General features: G+C 37.1%; 2 protein-coding genes across 4 annotated transcripts; one reads left to right on the plus strand and one right to left on the minus strand.

Annotated features, from left to right (window-relative positions):
- The first annotated feature begins 644 nt into the window (after positions 1 to 644).
- LOC145230094 (uncharacterized) lies at positions 645 to 11,962 on the plus strand. Of its 2 annotated transcripts, none has more exons than XM_080095470.1 (11): positions 645 to 1,089; positions 1,500 to 1,628; positions 1,937 to 2,026; positions 3,175 to 3,305; positions 4,003 to 4,178; positions 5,324 to 5,397; positions 5,661 to 5,795; positions 6,952 to 7,085; positions 8,290 to 8,448; positions 8,796 to 8,875; positions 9,927 to 11,962. In XM_080095470.1, the coding sequence occupies exons 1-11, from the start codon at positions 910 to 912 to the stop codon at positions 10,265 to 10,267; spliced, it is 1,629 nt and encodes a 542-aa protein (XP_079951596.1). In that variant the 5' UTR covers positions 645 to 909; the 3' UTR covers positions 10,268 to 11,962. The 2 variants fall into 2 exon arrangements, with proteins under 2 accessions (XP_079951596.1, XP_079951595.1); XM_080095469.1 differs by having other exon boundaries at positions 674 to 1,089; positions 8,727 to 8,875.
- Positions 11,963 to 12,739: 777 nt separating this feature from the next.
- LOC145227898 (tRNA selenocysteine 1-associated protein 1-like) lies at positions 12,740 to 17,350 on the minus strand. 2 transcript variants are annotated; one of them, XM_080092829.1, is made up of 9 exons: positions 17,176 to 17,350; positions 16,967 to 17,049; positions 16,597 to 16,708; positions 16,143 to 16,195; positions 15,858 to 15,989; positions 15,588 to 15,707; positions 15,047 to 15,182; positions 14,466 to 14,604; positions 12,740 to 13,178 (listed from the first exon to the last, which is right to left on the minus strand). In XM_080092829.1, exons 1-9 carry the CDS (start codon positions 17,200 to 17,202, stop codon positions 13,039 to 13,041), a joined length of 942 nt encoding a protein of 313 aa, XP_079948955.1. In that variant the 5' UTR covers positions 17,203 to 17,350; the 3' UTR covers positions 12,740 to 13,038. The 2 variants fall into 2 exon arrangements, with proteins under 2 accessions (XP_079948955.1, XP_079948956.1); XM_080092830.1 differs by lacking the exon at positions 17,176 to 17,350 and adding an exon at positions 16,787 to 16,890 and having other exon boundaries at positions 16,967 to 17,030.
- Between the last annotated feature and the right edge of the window lie 618 nt (positions 17,351 to 17,968).

Consider the following 17,968-nt stretch of genomic DNA (forward strand, 5'->3'; position numbering starts at 1 on the left):
CTGACATGGCCCAGGACGCTTGCTGTCGCCGCAATTAAATGAAAATCCCGCGGGAAGATAATTAGTAAAGTGTGCGTCGCATCCGGGAAGCAAGTTTGGATAGTGTTATTCAGTAGAGCGAGATGTACAAATTCAGCAAGACAGCATGCTACGCAGTGGGCCGAATTTGGTTAATAAAATGTAAAGTTCTGTTTCGTTTGATGAAAAAACATAGCGGCAAAACAGCACAATGAGAACAACCGATGCATCGAAAATAGCAGCGCAACGTGGGTAGTCATGGAGAGCAAAAAAATGAGGCACGATAAATCAAGGTTGAACGTTAATCACTTGTTACACACCTTAGTCTTGATAATTTAAAGTGTGTGTCAAATAACTGTCATATATCGTGAATGTATATGATAGATGCTCACAACGTTTTTACTGAAATCAATTCCAAGGGCAAACTTACGAGCAGTTTCTTAGAATTGTTTTTTATTATTCTGCCGTATTTGTGTTTCAGAAAAGCGTACTATATTTTAAAAAAAGTGTGGAAATAACGTATCTTTGAAGCAAGAGTTACTTGCGCGGTGGACCGCAGGTCGTCAGTGCGGTAGCATAGTGCAAGTTTAATATTAATGAGTTTGCTGCATAATTTATTTCCGCAAGTCAACACTTTACACAATCAGCGCGTGTTTTAGGCATCGTTGAAGAAATAAGCCGTTTAGAAGCAATATGTACTGTCTGTTTATATAGCCACGTTAAATTTATCCAAAACCGAAATCCCGGTGGTATAGTGACCTTTTCAATAAACCAATATTTGGATTTTGGAAAATTTCATGCAGATTTTGATCATACAAAAACGGATTAAAAACTTGTTTATTAGGTCACAAAATATTGCTTTTCCCCACAGGAAGTTTAGCTGCTTTCATTATGACTGAAGCTACGCTGCTAGATTATGACAACAGAGTGAACAATATCACCGAAAACAAGAATGTTGTTCCAGTTAACATACTGATGCAGATAATTGTCCCAACACTTTACTGCGTCATAGCGGTCGTGGGGCTGTTCGGCAATGGAGTCGTATTGACCATTATGTGGGTGCTGGTAAAAGTAAGTGATTGTCCAACGCGCATTTAAACGCACACGTCAAATGTAGAAATAAATCACTGTACTGTCAAGTGGAAGTTGGTTACCTCATGAAGTAATGTAATTTTGATCGCCTTTGTCAGGACCAGTTTAGGACTAAACGACTTTGGATTTCTTCATTTTACAATTAACCTGATTAACCTATTATTTATTTATTTCACCACTTTATCGTGTGTTTTTCCTGACAACAATAAAAGAATGTTTCAAAACAATTTAAAAAAACACGTTTTTTGAACAAAAACAATCACACATATACATCCTAAAACAAGGCATAATCTAACTGAAAACCGTTTGTTCTCATTGTTGACGCAAATTCTATGATTACTGTGTGCAAACCGTTTTTTTTTTATTTAACCACATTTTTTTTCTTTTAGTCGAAATCTGTAACCGATGTTTATGTCACAAATCTGGCCATTGCGGACATGTTATTGCTCACTACGTTGCCCTTTTGGGCTGCAGATCTTATCATGGGGAGCTGGATCTTCGGCGAATACATGTGCAAGGTATTTACACCGATCCAAAGGGGTCATTTTCATCGTGAACCGAAACCGATTTAGCAAGGGCATATCAAAATCGATCCATTGGTTATTGCATCAAACGAAATTTACGTACGGTGGTGGTCGATTTAGCGATTAGCCCTTTATCGCAGTTGGGGCACGTTTTACGCGATGTCCAGATTAAACAATGCAATTATCTTATCTGTTTATTTTATTGATTGCACGGTACACAAGTTGCAGCATCCACCGCAATACCCATGGAAACGTTTTCAGGTATTATCTTTTAGCTGAAATCTAACATTCCTATTGCACAGATCATCAGCTGCATGACTTATCTCAATATGTACGCCTCCATCTACTTTCTTACTGCTATGAGCCTCGACCGATGGCTTGCGATAGTCAAGGTAAGATTTAGCAATTACCATACGTGCGCAAAACTTAAAATTACATCCTATTTCCAAAACGCTTTAACTTTAAGAGATGTAACCTGTTCTTTTTAGCTCATTAGCCTTAAACTATATGTCATGATTTTCTATGCAGTTAAGCTCCTCTTAAATACCTACGCTAGAGGTCGGCAATCTTTGAAACAATGTGTGTCAGTTATGTCAAATTGATAATAATGGCATCGCGTGCCAATTGTTGTGTAATTGTGGTTTGCCCCAGCTAATGTCAATAGTAGTTGGAAAGCAGACATATTTGTATTTATGAAAACTAAATTACTTGGCGTGCAAACTAACCTAGCGTGTCAAGCTTGGTGCCCGTGCCAGGGGTTGTCGAACCTATGCCCTGTGCCATGATTGATGTGGGAAACACTGCAATATACCACAAGGCTTTATGATTGTGCATAGAAGTTTAATACATTTTTTTAATACAATAAAGCAGAACAAAAATAGGTCAGTTTTTAAACATTTTTCCACATTACACGTGGCGGCGATTTCCAAGTGTGATAGTCGATACCACATGACTTAGCTTTTCAAAACATGGAACATTTTGCCATGACGAAATTGAACCTAAAAGATACACGGGCAAATACAGCGGCTGTATACTCATTAAAACATATATAAACGCAAACATCGAATAATATTTGTCACTGGTGTTTTTTACTCAAGTTATATTGTTTACATTTTAGCATGAGGTCGGCCATAAAATGTTGTAGTGCCATAGTTAAGTTTTCAACAGGCAATTAACAAGATCGCTGTAAAAATGCTGTTTATGTCCAGAAAAATGACACCAGATGGTTGGCAATGTTTAACAATTAAACTGGTGTGCGCATTTAGATCGTTACAACTAACTTAAACATAGGGCAACAAAAACGGTTGTTTCGCAAATCGAAGGTAAAAGATGATCGCGCTTACGCCGCAACATAGGCACGTATAGTTAAAAAGGTAATCTTTCCAAATACTTTATCGATCTCATAGTCTTTCCAAATGATAACCAGACAGTTAATACCTCTTAAATTGTGTTTACAGTAAGTTGCTTGAAACCAAACACTTAAATCCTAAAACGAACAAAAGCCCGTTTTATTAGTCGCAATTGATATGATGTTTTATAGGCTATAAAGTGTCGCTCATTGCGAACAGTGCGCAATGCTTGGATCACAAGTCTGTTCATTTGGGGAATGGGATTACTTTTCATTATTTTGCCAGCGCTCTACCGAACGTCCACACAACGGGGATTGGGAAAGTAAGTATGTTTGTTCTTTTGGGGTAGTGCAAATAAATTTAGTATAAGCTGCTGTAATCCCAATAAACAACGGTCGAATTGGGCAAATTGGAACAAAAGATTTGACATTCTGCCAATAAACGGGTTTCTTGTACGTCAAGTTTTGATGTGCACAAGTCGTTTACTGCACAACGATTAGAATTTAATTTCAGTCCACAGTACAGGTCCCTTGCGACCCATAAAGAATGGAATTAAAATCGCGTGTTTTAGTTTGGGTTAACTACCGTGCCTGGTCAGCTAATCAACATTATACGTTGATTCTATGTAAAGATGACCAGAAATGGATTCATAATTTAACGCAGAAAACTATCATTTTTGGCAACAAACAACTACTGCGATTTCTGCATCATCAATTATGACGCCGTCATTGTGGTTTTTGCAGCGGTGATAGCACAACTGGATCTTTCAATTTATTGCACATCATTTTGCTTATATTTTTCATCACAAATTTAAAGTACTAAATGGCGTGAATACAACTCTTCTTATCGATGTTTTCACGTTACAAAGTTTCTATTGTGCGACCCTCGAGTTGCTTTAAAGCTTCTATGTTGCCCTTAATGATTTAAATTTAGGTCTGGTAATTGGGACTGTTTTGTGCGCAATGAAGGCTTTCGAATTTTAGATCAAACAAATTTATACCGGTATTTTGTTGTTGCAGAGAGAAATGTATTTGGGCTTTTCCACGAGCCTCCACATACACCCTTAACGTTCTTTACAACGTTATGCGCACCTTTCTTGGCTTCCTGGTCCCTTTGGTGATTATTGTGTTTTGTTACTTGGATCTAATTCGATTTCTCCAGAAACGTAGCAAGACAAGAAAAGTTTCCTCCAGCAGTAAGTCTGTTGCAAATATTTACAAATTAAATCAAACTTTTATAAATCTCACACAGCTTAAATCAGTACATCAGCCAGTGCTTTACTTTGAGTGCGAAAGGGTTTGTGACTCCTTTAAATTTGGCGGCGCCCCTCGCATAAAAATCAATATTTCCTAATAACACTGCGTCCATCACACCTCACATGCGATGCAAAATCATTTAGCAAAATCTTTTTAACCAACAAACAGCAAAGAACTTAAGATACAGTAAATGATTGTTTGAGAATTTAATCGTCAACATAATATTATTTGAGTTTCCAAGTCAGATTTTTTAACAAAAAAAGGTGATTTGTTTATTGATAAACGATGAAACGATGCTACGAATGACGAAAATGGAATTTGATAAAGACATTGCCGTTGGATAGCAGCTGCCCATAGATCGCCAAACACTCAGGAGTCTTACTCGCAGACGCTAAGAACTGAATTATGAAATATTAAAATAGCGTCTGTGTCTATATGGCATAACAACGTTTTCTCATTTCAAAAAAATACATTACGACTGCGTTTCAAACCAATTTATCACAGTTATCTGTATCACATTGATTTCTATCATGAGGGTTAATGGATGATAATGCAGTTGAAGATCTATGTAATCCAAACCTGAGTATGGCACATTTTGCAGGATTATTTGGGTCCATTAATAGAATGCAACGACCATAAGCAGTCCGTTAATACATTACGATACGGGGCCACAGTACAATTACGTGTTTTACTTCACCAAAGTTCCTTGTTCCGCATCAGTCCAGCGCACAAGACGGTCGCATTGGACAAAAGACTGGTTTTTGAGTTCTGTTTTTAAGATTGACAATTTAAAATCACAACACTTCTGCGTATAATGACACTTAGTGCCTTTGGCTAGTACACTTATGGTTAATAGTTTTGCAACGAACTGTAAATATGCTTAAAATTACAAAGTCGACACATTTGCAAACCGCAAAAAATATGCTCGAACGCCTTTGGTAAAATATTGATTGCGTTAAATCTGGCAGTGATCTGTCGCTACAAGCTATCGTGTGCAAAAGACATGTGTGCGTCATCACTTTTGATAAATTATATTTGGCACGAAGAATGGATTAAGATTTAAGACATTCTTTTTACACTGCAGACAGAAAAGACAAAGTGACAAAGATGGTTCTGGTTGTCATATCTTGCTTTGTGGTTTCCTGGCTTCCAAATCAGGTCAGAACGTTTTTGTTTTAATCACGAGACAGTATACATCTATTGGTGACGAGTAACCTAAGAAAAAAACCAATCTCTTTCTGCATAATTTGACATGTTAATTAATTAATTTGTCACCTAGATGCTATAATGGAACCCTAATTAACAGGGTTGGCTTATACCACAAACCAACCAGTAAGGTCGAATTAGCAATAGTCAATGAGTTTAATCCGATTGATCGTATACTCGTCCCCTAATGTGAATGTATTGTCTTCCTATTTTAGATCACCAACTTTGTTCACTTGCTTAAGTTAACTGGCTTTATCAACTACGGATGTGGTAAACCGGTCCGCCCTCCTACACCAACTGGTTCGTCACCTTATTTTTTTAACTTCACGCAACAGACAGGTGCCATGGAGGTAATGTACTTGGGAACGTGGTTTTTAGGACGCAGATGTTTGCCATAGCGATACTGATAAGTAAATTAATTTTGTTTATTGATTTTTTATGTTTTTACGTGATAAACAAGGAAATGAGCGTATATTGAGCACAAGGTTAGGGTTCATGCATTTTTCCAAAAACATAAATGAAACGATTGTTTGATATAACCAATACTACATTTCCAGTCGTAGTACGCCAGGCCTATTCCCAGTCCGTTTGCAAATTCCGGCTACATAATGTGGCCAATGACCTTTAGTCGGTATTACAGTTTACGTTTACGCCTTGTTGCTCCACTATTTAGTGACATGACTGCACAATGCCACAAAGCTCAGGTTTACTGGTTGACCGGTTTTTATTTTTATTGTTAAATGAACCATGTAGTTCGGCAAACTATGACTCTGTCAAAATGCCGCTAGACCGGTAAAATGCGAATCCATAAACACGCATGCTAAATAATAGGCAAGATCATGTACCTTACGAAGAAATACATGTAGCATATGAGGATTATTTTATGTTCTTTTACTTAGATTAAAAAACATTTGTAAACAAAAAAGGCTACATATAATTAGACAATTCCCAAATCAGCAAAAGCTGTGGGCATGAAAGTAGCAGTATGTGGGCATGTTTACTGGGCGTTAAAGTTGCTGACCTTCCCAAACCGCACATCCTTTATTGATTATCGATTATTGGCCAGTTGTTAAACACAAACCTAAGTTGATTAACTTTGTTGCTACATTACGTGTACCATATAAGCCAGGGATTTTGTACATCTTGTCGTGTTGTTTCAGTTGTAGTTGTAAGTCGGCTTGGGTTGTTTCTAAAAACGGGCTTGATTCGGGCCTGACTTTACACTTTGTGTTAGTATTTTTTTGAAAAAAAATTAACTAGTTGCTGGGACTGACCTAATGTTAAACAGCCCTAAAACGCCTTGTTCGAGACCAATCGTCTATTGTGTTTGTTGTCTTGGTCTTTTCTAAAAGTTTCAATTATAGGCCTGCCAATCAAACTTTCGGGCCTAAACGGGCTCCTGAAAAACGATTCGGGTTCGGGCTGGCTTGTACTATCGGGTTCGGGCTCCAATTTTGGGCCGTTTACAACTCTGTGTTGTTTTATAAGCACTTTTTTAACTTCTAGGTGTCAAATAACATCAGCATATACACGACAGCGGCATGGAAAGCAGTTGAAACTCCATTTATAAATTCTTCGTTGACCCAATTTGCACAAAATGTTTCAAATAGTGCTGGCAACTCATGTGCGAGTAATTCCTGGTAAATATACTAGGCTATTAACTTTTATATTTAGATTTTTTTCGGAAACAAACTTTTCAGTTTTACTAAAGATACAAACAAATCAAAACCTTGATTTTTTAACAAATCAAACTTTGATTTTAAAGCAAACCTTAGTAGTTACGATTGATTATTATCTCCAATAATAGTTTCCAATAATTAACATATTTATTTGCGGTAAAAACCTCGAAATAGTGTCTGAATACAAAATTGAGGAATCGGATTAAATAAACTGAAAACCACATCTTTCAATACCACATGGTTTAAAGTGATAGCTTAAGAATATAGTTACATCCAGGGGATTACAATTTGACATAGAACAGGAAATACGGATGGCGAACACAATAAATAACGTACTCTTTGCACTTCTTGTATCTCTTCGGTTTCAACCATAAGACGGATGCGATCCGATACCGTGTCGCTAACGTCACTGCATTAAAGCACTACTTCATTTGGTCCAATGGTTGCCAGCCTAGATTTCGCTGACTTTCAAGCATCCGCCGGGTTTTTTCAGGACTTCCTTATAAATGCAGAACAATTTCAAGTTTATAATTAGTCCACTAAATGCAAACTCGAGTTGGCAAACACAAAATCTTTTTTTACATTTTTTTTCAAGAGTTTATTTAATGAAATCTACAAATTAATTTGTTAAAAGAGCTTTCAGTGAGCTTTGGGGCAGCAACTTTGATAGATTTTTGTGGTCTGATATTGCTGTAAAAAGGTTGAGAACCAATAACTAAGTTCAATTTGACGAGGCAAATTTGATTATTTACTTTACAAAACTTCAAGGTTGGTATTTCAATCGCATTGTGTGTAATTGCATTTTGAGAAAGGATACTTAACTGCGAGTTTTTTATGTTGTAAGTTCGGAATCAATGACAAGCATGATTGTTTGATCAGTCGCCGCATATGACTTGAAACAGAGAATTTTGACTGTCGCTAAAACATTGCGTTGATTTTAAGTCGGTCTGCCAACGATGTTCCAAATCAGTCCAAAGTAACAGAGGAAAGAAAACCTGCGGCTTAAACTAAAATCTGATAAACAAGCAACTCAAGGGAAGCGAAAAGACTAAAATAAAGACAATTGATATGGATTTTCTGTCGTGTGAGCACTTTATGACAGACCACCGTGCACAATTAAAGTCCCACGAGAAAGAGTAACTCAATAAAAAGAACGTTTTTTCAGGACAGTTTTCTATGCCCACCTCATTACTGCATGCCTCGGGTTTTCTAATTCCATGATGAATCCCATTGTATATTCCTTCATGGGCGCAGTTTTTCGAAAGAAGATTTGCCAGCTGTTCACCTGTTCGCCGACAGGTTCATTTAACATGAGGCAGAGACGGTAAGATTTTGTGCTTCGCGACATTTGCATGATTTTAGCCTCATTACGGAGGAACATGTTCCCATTGCAGTATACATACAAGTAGCAAAAACAGCTTTACCGTTGTCATTGCTTTATCGGTCCATGTTATAGCATCACCACGTGCGTTAATTTGCCATTATATCACACTCATTCAATTTTTCACACTCATCACCCCACCTGCACAAAAAAATCATTTGTCATTGCTCATACAAACACTACACGCCACAACTACAAAACCGAAAAAGGTTTCACTTTAGGACAAGCTTTTGGACATCAACACGTCTTGCCACAACTCGGACACGATTCAGCACTGTTGTCTTCAACAGAAAATCGACACGCTTCAATAATCAACAACCAGGCGAACCAGCGGTCAAACTGTCTATTGCTGGAGGGGCGAATGACCAAGGTATCAAATCTATTTTAGTTTAAATCAAATTACATGTCGTTTTCGGTTTGTTTCTCTTTTGTTTGGGCGCAGTTATTTGCTGTTGTGTCATCATTATTTCCTTTATTTTACATTTCATGTGTATGCTTTTACACCACGCTTTGTGACATCATAGTAAATTGTTAATCGATCTGTATAACAGGGTAAGATATTGCTGTGCACTATTGCAGTGGTCGGTAAACACCGGGCCGCAACCCGGTGCCGGTTCGTGAGGGGTTTTGTTACCGGGCCGCATAAAACTTGCTCAAGGTTCACATTCAATCAAAGTTGTAACAACTACAATTAGTTTTCAGCGCTAAAAATTTGTGGTTTTTGTAGGCCGATCCCTGATAAAAATGTTAGATTCAAACCGGTCCGCAGTGTAAAAAAGGTTGACCATCCCTGCCTGCACCATTGTATGGTTAGGTTCGTTAATGTATTTTACGGCGCAAAATCTTTTTAAAACGGGGGGTAAATCGTAATCTCATCATTTTAGCGCCAGACCCATATTGGCCTTGTTTAATGTTTTCTTCTGACCAGCATTTTCCAACACATTCGAGTGTAAACACCACATGGTATAAAAATATCCAAATTCAATGTTTTATTCCAGAGATGTGGCGTGCAAAGTTATAAAAACATATACTGCATTTTATTGAAATATGCATGGTTTTCCGGCTTTCAGACAACAAATACGTCGTAAGAGAAACCGTGATCTGCTATCAAATGTAAATCTACAGAAAGTGCTAAATAATTTATTCGAAACAACCGCAACAAATGGGCTTATCTACATAAACACGTTTGCCCTGTGGCATGGACATCTGTGGTATAATCTTCTTCCATCTTTTAGACTAGATAAAACACCATTAAAATTCTCTGTTCTGTGTTTTTTACTGAATTCCCACATCACAATTGCTATAATTATGTGAAAAATGCTTTCCACAACTGGTTTGTCGGTAAAACTGTGATTTTCCCATCACGGTGTAATTTTGTTGTTTTTAATGACATCTCAAACTTAATTGTTTTTCGATCTCAGCGGGACCGCATGACCAGGAGTGTTTGTTTCCCGATCACATCGAAGAGCGCCTCGTCCAATTGAAGACGACTCGTAATACTGGAGCACCAGTTACCAAACGCATGCTTCGAAAGAACGCCACGAACCAGCAAAATTATAAAAACCGAAAGAAAGACCAGACACAAGCCATAACAGGTGTTGTAGAGGGCGATGAGTATGACAAAGAAGATTTCAGCTTAATTCAAAACCAGAACCTCAACACTGTAGAAGTTGTTGCTAAAATTGAGACAATGGCGTCCAAAGTCAATTCGCAAGTGATGGAAAACAATGCCTTCGAAAACACTAATGGTGATAGCGTGTAATACTGTCACCATGCGGATAACCAACACAGGTAGAAACACTTATTCACTGGAGCTGTTTATTAGCTTGTTTGGTGTGAAAAAATTTACAACATGACTTAGATATTTATGAACGAAAAGCAACACACATTTATTAGACTGCATATTCAGTTGTAGCATTTCGCATGACTTTTACATTAACGTTCAACTCAGTAGCCTATTAAGTGTTTATGTTGAAAGTTCCACTAGAGCAGTGGTTCCCAACCTTTTTGACCTTGCGACACCCTATCAAAGAGATAAATAGTTTGCGGCACCCTGGCAAAACTGGATCAATTTTATGAGGTTTCTGTATTTCAAATAACTGTATGAAACAACACAGAATGAGGTGTACAGTATAGCGCGCGTAAATAAATGTATTTATTTAAAAGTCAGTGTGAAATTTGGGCTTGGCTTCTTGCACAAAGTCCATTAATATGTGAAGGCATATTCGATAAAGCCACCCGCATTTCTTCCTCGACTATAAGTAGTGGGTTCTCGTTTTTTAGTTTTTATGTTCGTTGATACGGAAAATCCACTCCCACATAGGTATGACGAGGAAAACTGCAACAAAAGCACAGTAGCTTTCTTTCCAACGCAAGGATATTCAGTTTAATTTTTTATCAAGAACGCGTCGAGGGGCATCTGCTTGTGCATAAGCTTAAAATTTCCATCGTTATGCTATTCAAACTTTTTTATGGAAACAAACGCAACGAGTCGAAATCTCTTTCCCTCTTTTTTTTCCTGGGCGAGAATCCAAAGGCTTACCGCGGAGTATCTACTTACCACCATCGACTTCCCCTCGAAGTGACTCTCCAGAATGGAGCTGGGAATAACTGCGAGACGCGAAATTTAATTCACACTGAAACTCGGTTGGAAATAAATAAATTCCGCACTTATGGGGTTAAAGTTAAAATAAAGAATGGGTCGCAATATTGCAATATCTCGCGGCACCCCTGAGCATTGCAATTGGCGCCCCAGGGTGCCGCGGCACCCCGGTCGGGAACCACTGCACTAGAGCTATCGTAAAAAACAAGGTGCAATTCATTATTGGTAACTTTTGTATGTAAGACTGTTTAGGCCGGTAGTAGCCTACCCACATTACCGGGAATGATAATATAATGTAAATGAAACAAGGGAAGGCAACTTTTTATTAAAAGAAAAAAATATTTATAAGTTTCTGTTTTTTTTTAAGATTTTGAATATTGTAATACAAATCGAAACTTTTGGTGAGTTTATGTAAAACTAACGTAGATGCCCCAGGAATGTAATTAACAACATAAGTCTGGTAACCGCACAAAGTTTGAAAACTATAGATTTTTTAAGATCTCCGCGATCGAGCAAATTAACGAGAACTAAAGATTTTTACCAGCCCTTTTGTATAACACAAAAGACGGTTAGGTTTTAAAGGGCCCTGTGTCATATAATCTAGGTCATGGTGATTACTTTTCTGGTTTCTTCTTGCACATAAGCTTTAAAAAATCCGCTCTTCCATTTTTCTGTTCAACGTGCTAATTTATTCGACTAGCAGTAGGCTACCACCAGTATAACTGCAGATTTGTTAGTTTCAAACTACAGTTTAATACGCTGCTGTCGGCTTTTTTGATCATTTAAGAAAAGAATCACTTTTGGTGTGTTGTTACTGGACATTTTATTTGAAATAAATTTGCGTGTGTAAACATACATGAAGCGTTTATTTATTTGGGCTCAGCGGTGATCATTTTTTAACACAAATTTGGTTATGTTGCTACTATTACCCGGGCCTACGGTATTTTTATTCTTAAAAATTAAGACGCATTTCTGACAAAGAATATCAACCGGTACTTTTGTGACAAAAGAAATTCGGATAAAGTTTAACTAGCTGTAAATTGTTAATTTCAATCCGCAATGACCACAGCTCATATTACACGTCTGTTGGCGGTTAAGCTGAGGGTTTGGCTTTAGCTGTTTTTGAAAGCATTTCTTCACATATTTAGTAAATACAAAAAAAATAAAATAGGAAGACACTTGGGCAGTTTATATTGTCCTCGGAAAACGACTTGTTTTTCGTTAAAAGGAGGAAACGTCCTTCCAAAAAGAGAACGTATGCTTGGGCTACTATTATCCATGACGGAGCCCCATTAAGGCAAAGCGTTTAAATCGGGTTTTGAAATGTCGGCCAAATGCTAACACTAAATCATTGCAGTTTCGATTCATTCACAAGTTAGTTGATCAGTCGAGCATTGGGCCTTCGATGCAGCAGTCCAGCATCCAGCAAGATTTTCCGATTTGAAATGATTGAAATTGTGTACTAATTTTCAAATTAGTCTAAAATTACGTTGAATGATGGTAATTGCTGCTTTTTTGCCAAAGTACTCATATTATTGAAAGGAATCATTTTAGCGTCGACTAACTTCGACCTAACTACACAACAAAGTCCGAAACAGCATGTATGAGCAAACTTTACTATTAAACTAAAACTTTTTTGATTTTCATTTGTTTATTTGAGCGCGAACTGAAAAACAAACCATCATACACAAGTTATTGCAAGGCTACGACAGGAGTGGGAAGGGCAGCACATAGATCCAAAGCTTCGAGGTCCACGTCCCAATAGCTCATTAAGGCATGCAACGTAAGATCCGCTAAGTAGTGTAAAAAAAGAATCGTTAATGTCAACATCTACTGTCACATGTGTACAGTTTTTCGCAAGTTGGAGACTGAAAGGCAATCTACAAAGTGATGCCTTTGAAACTTCAGTTCAATTTCATTACAAATTCAATTCACGTGACAAGATCGGCTATTTTGGAGGTAAGGGAATCCAGTGGCTGCCAGTGGTTTCCTAGGACTTCATCTAAAATCGACGAATGCCAGGCAAAGTAAGATTCATTTTCAGCGTCAATGTCGATAACAGGGTTTGGATCTGAAAATTATGAAATAGGTAAGAAACAGCAAAAAAACAAGAAATTTCATTTTGCTACCAAAAATATAAATCCAACCACTTGTGGTATTTTTGAAATCAGACAATATTATTTGCTGAACCTGGGTGTTTTTTGCTAAACCCTGATATTATTTTCTGAATCTGGATGTATGTGTTTTACAAAATAAAGTTCAATGACACACTGGGGAAATACATGTTTCACTTCAATGGCCAGTGGATTCACCTCACAGAGTCTAGGTCAGGGGTCACCAAACTACAGCCCCCAAGATCATTTTATCCGGCCCCCGACCATACATTTTTGGTTTGTTAAATAGTAACATTTAAAACAAAAGTTTTCGCCACAATTCAAGTAAGTTTGTAGAAAGACCATGTATTGCTAGTCGCAATAATAACAACTGCTGGTCCAAGTTTAGAACTGGCGGCATCAGGGCTTGTAAGCTGTGGCCCTGGCATGCCAATATTTAAACATATCCAGCCTGCGGTGAAAAAAGTTTGGTTACCCGTGGTCTAGATCAGGGCTACTTAAACTTTCTTGCTCTGCGACCCCATTTTAAAACATAATTTTCTACGCGACCCCACAACCTTTTCGCTTTGACGGCCGCATCACAGATCTTTATTTCACCAACGGCCGCCTGCTTGCTTGTGTTTTAAAATTGCTGATGTAAAGAAATAGTTATATTATATATATATATATCTAATGGCGCCTAAAAAGCCCAAATTAATTTCTAACTTGATACACATTGACAGTATTAGCTTTTATGACGTCATAATCTATATTGTGACGCCATTGTTTGCACATAATAGGCATAACAAAGTCTGACGCATATGGCTACTGGCTTGTATATTCTTTGAATATAGAATATATTCTTTCTAGTTCCACAAAAAGTGTTTAGAGCAGTTTAAAAATCAAAATATTTGGCAAAAGAGTTTTTATTTACGTCACGGGCGCCAGTACGTACATATATTCTAATAAACATGTTCACACAGGTTGTGTATCCCTGGTATAGCCTATACACGGGAATGATGTTTAAACAATAAATGTACGCACGTATGCCATTTATTGTGACAATGACATAATAACGCACAATGTTTCGCGACCCCAAAATTATACTTTGGGACCCCAATTGGGGTCGCGACCCACACACAGAAATCTTTCCGTTTGAGAAGCCCTGGTCTAGATTATAAAAATGCATAGAAACTGAAAGTGATAGGTAAATAAAAGGAGCAGAGTAATCATGGCCATGAATTACAAACCAATAAAAGACATACCTTCCAGCTTATCTTGTTGTCGACTGGCTTGGTACTGTTCTGTGGAGCTGTAGTGTTCAACTGGTTGTGCTGTTGCCTGCTGTTGGTAACCCTGAGCCTGTGATGTTTGTGCTTGCTGTGCCTGATAGTAGTTGTATTGCTGCATACACATTGTTGAATAAAGATATGTTTATATGAGTGGTTGTGGGATTGTCAGATGTCTTTGCAAGTAAAACATTCATTTAAAACCAATAGACCATAAAAACCAATAAAATCTAAAACTGAACTATCATTTTGCAAGCATATAAAAGTTACTTTGTAGAAAAAAGAAGTAAAAATGCGCCATTTATTGAAATTTATTTTCTTTGCAAAAAAACTTCATAAAGTTTGGTTAAGCCACAGTATAAGATAACAAACTGAAACAAGCCTTCTGATATATTAAACATTTTTTGCAGCATACCGGTAGGTGGTAATAGTGGGGTATTTTCGACTAAAATGTGTCTCATTGGTACATCGTGATTTACAAATAAATGTGGACATAAATGACACCTTTCTGTGCACAAATATCAATACAGTGCAAAAGTTTCATTCATTTTTCTCACCGGATAGTTGTAATAGTTATAGTATTGCTGATAATACTGGTATTGCTCAGTGTACTGTTGCATCATCTGCTGGCTGTACTGGAGTGCTTCAAGTTGCTCTGTGGCAGTTGGAACAGTAGGTGTTGTAGCTAGCTTCCTGTCACGATCACAAATAATATTGTTAATACATATGTACATTTTAACATGTGTGGTTAACTAGTTGTAATGTAAACTGCTTAACTATGTCAAAGACCACAATCAAGAGTACTCACAATAAAAACTAGAAGGGTGGCTTAGCACATTTTGTTGTTGCATTTACACTATAACCTATTTTAAAACATTAATATATTTCCTATGCATATTTGTATTGGGTCCCATACTAGCCATCGTCTTTTATAACCTTAGTCGTTTCTGCAGGCAGAAACTCATGGGTCCCCACACATGCAAAGTTGAAAATAATGCATTTCAAGAGATAACCACGAGAAAGTCAGGTGTTGTAAGGTAAAACACAGTGATCAGCACTGGGCCAATAAGAGACATGCATGCAATATTTTGCACATACCCTTTCGGTGTTGCAACGCTCACTCGGATTTGTTTCCCTCCAAGTCCTTTTGCTCCTTGCATTTCAATTAGAGCTCTTTTTTGTTCTTTTTCATCACTGAATCTAACAAACCCATAGCCCCTACAAACACATATTACTAGAAGGTTTTTTACATTTATTAAATAGTCACCACAGACCAACTGCTGGGTTATTGTATATTTCAAACATTGCCTGTAGTCTATCACCATTATTTATTTAATAAGCACAAAAAAGACAATGTTGAATACAAACCTTGAAACACCACCTTCTTCATACATGATTTTTGCCCCTTTCACAGAGTGATATCTTTTGAGAAAATAGTCTTCTAATTTATCATCAGTTACGGATGCATCCAGATCACCAACAAATATGGAAAACGATGGCCTGAAAAGCAATTAACTGTTTTTCAATCTAGTTAATGCCAGAATTAATACAAAAGTATTAAACAATAGTTGCACATAGACATGACAACAAAAGGCTTAAGTCACTTATATAACATTATTTTTTCCAAATGAAACATTTGAGATTATATCTTACCCAATGTCCCAGTTTTTTCCTGCTTGTGATCGGTTTAGTCTGAAACGTTTGGTCTGCAACAATATTATAAAGTAGTAAGAGACGATGAATTAAGCACTCACAAACATTGCAGTGTCTCAGTATTGCATTGGAAATACTCACATAATATCACTGCTTGGCCTCAGCCCATACAGTTGTAGTTTTGCAATTATACCCAACATATTGCACAATGCATATACAATCACAAAAATATTTTAAATGATTCAAATAAAACAGTGGGTTGGAGTTTTAAACTAGTACAAAATGAACATTGATAAAATAGGTAATCATATGACAACAACAGAGCAAAAATTCTTCAGTCTTCCTGCGTTCTCATCAGAACTAAATGTTGTCCACTCCTCAATCATAAACTATAGGTGCTGCGTAAAAACGTAAAGAAATATTTCAGAAACAAATTGAAGCTTGCAATACTAACAGGAGTAGAATTCGGAATATTAGTTCCGTTGACCAACTTCAGTACTCGTTCGGCTTCTGAATCTGTTGCAAACTCAACAAAACAATATCCCGCTGGCATTCCAGTGTCCTTTCTGCAAATCACAATAAAAATCCATCAGAAACAGGTCAACATGAGACAACAAGACCACATTAGGCATACAACAGAAAACCTGTTTGATATTTAACGCCCCTCTTTTGGTGCTGACAGTTGCTGATGTTGTGTTTACTTTAAAGTTTAAACTGCTTCCCCGGATCAGGTTTAAAACAAAAAGACCTGATTGGGTAAGATTAGTGAATTACATATCACACTTTAACACTAAGTTAAGGCTTTAAAGCAATTGATCATTCACCTTCTTATAATTTTCACACCAGCAGGTTGACTTATGTGAAGAAATGCTTGAGTCACAAATGTTTCATCCATGTATGGTTCCAACTGCCATCATAAAACATTTAACAAAAACATGCTCATACAAATCAAAAACTATTTAAAAAACAAGTAACTTCTAAACTAAGTATAATTGCTTCACAATTAAATAAATGCTGTAAAAAAATCACTTACGTCTCCCATCCATAACGATCGAGACATAATGAACTATTGGACTTCAGGACAACTTCAAAACTATGTATAATGAATCGATGGCGCTTCAACCAAGAGCCTTAACTAATACTTTGCAGAAAGGTGCCGATTAAACCAGACAAAAAAGTTGACAAATGCAAACACTTTTACACGTTTGGAAAGAAGCGAATAATGGCGGAAATAAACCCCAAACCCGACACAAGGTGTCCCAGTTGCGCTGTTTTTTTAATTTTGTTAAGGTAAACACGTTTTTATCGGTATTGGCCATGAAGCATAAAATTGTGGTGTAATATGATATTTTTTAATGGTAAAGAAGGTATCCAAACCTGTAAATGTAAAAAAACTTTAAACACTAAACCTTTTCAGTGCTGTAGCCGACTAGGCTTTTCTTCACAAAACAAAAACATGGCGATTGCGTTGTTCTTGTACGAAAACGCTTGAGAATATTCAGGTTTTCTTGTTAACATGAATTTCGCAGCAGTTTTTACTTGCGTGATGTGACTGTAGGCCAGGGGTGTCCAACTCAAACGCACCGCCGTGCCAATTTTAGTTTTAAAATATACTCTCGTGCCAACGTTTGGTACTTTTTCCAAACCATGTCTTCACGGTCCGGACTTATCCGAATACTTGGCCAATCTAACAATTTAATCAGTGGTTTGTGTAACTTCACTGCTGATAATCTTTACTAAAGATAGAATAAAAGCCAATAAGAATCAATAGAAACAAATTTTGTTTCGTGATAAATCCTAATATTTACCATTTGAATATTTGTGCC

This window comes from Phallusia mammillata, chromosome 5 (assembly GCF_965637545.1).
Source record: "Phallusia mammillata chromosome 5, kaPhaMamm4.hap1.1, whole genome shotgun sequence".
NCBI lineage: Eukaryota > Metazoa > Chordata > Ascidiacea > Phlebobranchia > Ascidiidae > Phallusia > Phallusia mammillata.

What these genes read in the sequence shown, in the direction of transcription:
- LOC145230094 (XM_080095469.1), top strand. Translation starts at nt 910, where the DNA reads ATGACTGAAGCTACGCTGCTAGATTATGACAACAGAGTGAACAATATC. An exon ending in AACAGACAGGTGCCATGGAG is followed by an intron (nt 5,796 to 6,951) that starts GTAATGTACTTG and finishes TTTAACTTCTAG; the next exon opens with GTGTCAAATAACATCAGCAT. An exon ending in TCATGTGCGAGTAATTCCTG is followed by an intron (nt 7,086 to 8,289) that starts GTAAATATACTA and finishes ACGTTTTTTCAG; the next exon opens with GACAGTTTTCTATGCCCACC.
- LOC145227898 (XM_080092829.1), bottom strand. Translation starts at nt 17,202, where the DNA reads ATGTCTCGATCGTTATGGATGGGAGAC. An exon ending in ATATTCCGAATTCTACTCCT is followed by an intron (nt 16,196 to 16,596) that starts GTTAGTATTGCA and finishes ATATTGTTGCAG; the next exon opens with ACCAAACGTTTCAGACTAAA. An exon ending in AGCGTTGCAACACCGAAAGG is followed by an intron (nt 15,183 to 15,587) that starts GTATGTGCAAAA and finishes TGATCGTGACAG; the next exon opens with GAAGCTAGCTACAACACCTA.